At 50.4% G+C, this 2,058-nt stretch overlaps 1 protein-coding gene across 1 annotated transcript in view; it reads left to right on the plus strand.

Annotated features, from left to right (window-relative positions):
- The window catches only part of LOC107289734 (fibrillin-2), a 172,158-nt gene extending 170,947 nt beyond the window's left edge, over positions 1 to 1,211 (plus strand). The window contains 1 exon segment of the mRNA XM_015818536.1: positions 834 to 1,211. Coding sequence (XP_015674022.1) covers positions 834 to 1,211 — 378 coding nt within the window.
- Positions 1,212 to 2,058: the final 847 nt, after the last annotated feature.

Below are 2,058 nucleotides of genomic sequence, written 5' to 3' on the forward strand. Positions count from 1 at the left end.
CATGGCTTTTTCAGCAAGCGGGACTGACCTAGGGTGAATTTTAAATAGGGACAATTTTAATGATTTTAATAAGACACAGCTATAAATATTTGGTTTTTAATTGGCTTTTATAGGGGAAATGTTTTGTGTTGTTTTAACATGCTGTGAGCCGCCCTGAGTCCCGTGGGGAGAAGGGCGGCATATAAGTTAATGGAAATAAGAAATAAATAAATAATATCCTGAGCTTCTTTAATGGAATTGATGCTGAATTTTATAACTGCTGCAAGACTATTAGTAGCTCAATATTGGAAAACGGAACGTTTACCTACAATAGAAGAATGGTCACTTAAAGTCTCGAACTTAGCAGAAATGGCCAAGATTTCCGCTTATGTGAAGGTTCACTCGCAAGATAGATATATTTTGGTTTGGAGAAGATGGATAGATTATATTGAGCGTAAATATGGGATTAAAAAATATCATTTGGTTTTTGAGTAAATTTTAGAGTATTATGGTTGTATAAAAGTTAGAATATTTTATTTGGTATTATTTTTAATTATTAAAGTGTTGTTATTATTATTGTTTTTAATAATTGTACTGTTTAAAAGAGAGCTAAAGGAGGTTATAGATATGTTATTTTAATAGTTGATTAATGTCAATTAGAGTATGATTATGTTATTGTTAACCCTGTGATTGGCACTGGGAAGTGAGGGGGGAGGGAGGGGGGGTGGAAAGGGGGGAAGGGGAAAGGGGAGGATTTATATTGTAAAATTTTATAAAATTTTTAATAATAATAATAAATAATAATAATAATAATATCCTGAGCTTGACCCCCTCTCCCGTTTTGCCTTCGGCAGGATCCGGGGCTCAGCCTGGCCAGCATCGACGTCGAGGCGCCCCTGGTGTTCGCCTTCAACCTGTCGGACCTGGGCCGGAAGACCCACATCCTGGAGCTTCTCCCCGCCGTGGAACCCCTGGAGAACCACATCCGCTACGTGATCGCCCAGGGCAACCGGGACGCCCACTTCCACATCCAGCAGAAGGAAGGGCTGAGTTACCTCCACCTGGGCCGCAAGCCGGCCGGCCCCGGGACCTACCTGTTGCAGATCGTCAGCGTGCCCGTCTCCCGCCCGCGAGAACTGCAGAAACTGGAGGCCGGCAAGGAACTCAACTCCGCGGCGGACGGAGAGATGGGCCACGCCCTGAAGATGAAGCTGCAGCTTCACCTCTTTTAACCCCGTCTCAGAGACCCTCCCCCCCCCAAAAAATAATAATAATAACAACCCGGGCCCAGGCTGTACCACGCTCCGTTCGGACCCTCCCCAGCCCTGCAGCTCTTCCAGCGTCCGCCCTCTGCCACCCGGGGGCTGGAAGGTGGGGGACAGCCCGGGATCCGGACCACAGCCCTCCTGTTGACCCCAGCCCAGTATTTGGGTTCCTCTGCACCCCCTCACCCCCCGTTCTCCTCTCTGCCCTGCCGCCTTCCAGTCTAGGAGCCACTGTTGGAGAGCTTCAAAGGACACTCCCCCGGGGTCTCTCCGCCTGGACCTTCTCCATTTCATCTTTCCTGCGCTTCCCCTGGCTTTCACGGGTGACGCGTGGAGGTCTGGCATCCAGGGGCCGAACCCAAGGAAAGCCTTTCGGCTCCAAGAACAGCCCCCCAAGTTTCCTGTCCGGCGTGCCTCGAACCCAGGACGACCAGGCGCTCTTCCTTGTCCTCTGGCAGAGCGGAGCCTGCAGTCTTGTGCCCCAGAAGGAGGAGGAGGCCGCTAAGAGGGCATCGGGCGACCGTGCAATTGAAGCGTGCCTCTTTTTGCCCACGGCGTGTGACCCCAAAAGGCGGGGGCGTCGTTCTTGACTTTTTTGACCCCTACCCTGCAGACCTTCTGCTTTTTAACCCCCCACCCCCCCAGCAAGCCAGCAGGGTTGTTAAAGCGATCTCTCTGGAGGGAGAGTGGAGGCCACCCCGCCTCTGTTTTATGCCGGTGCCAAGTCTGGAGTCCGCTAACCGAAGCGGCAGAGATGCGCCTGAAATATTAAGCGGAACGGTCGTCCAAAGGAACAAATGCTCTTATTCAGAGG

The sequence above is a fragment of the Protobothrops mucrosquamatus genome, unplaced genomic scaffold (assembly GCF_001527695.2).
Source record: "Protobothrops mucrosquamatus isolate PMUCROS unplaced genomic scaffold, P.Mucros_1.0 scaffold760, whole genome shotgun sequence".
Taxonomy (NCBI): domain Eukaryota; kingdom Metazoa; phylum Chordata; class Lepidosauria; order Squamata; family Viperidae; genus Protobothrops; species Protobothrops mucrosquamatus.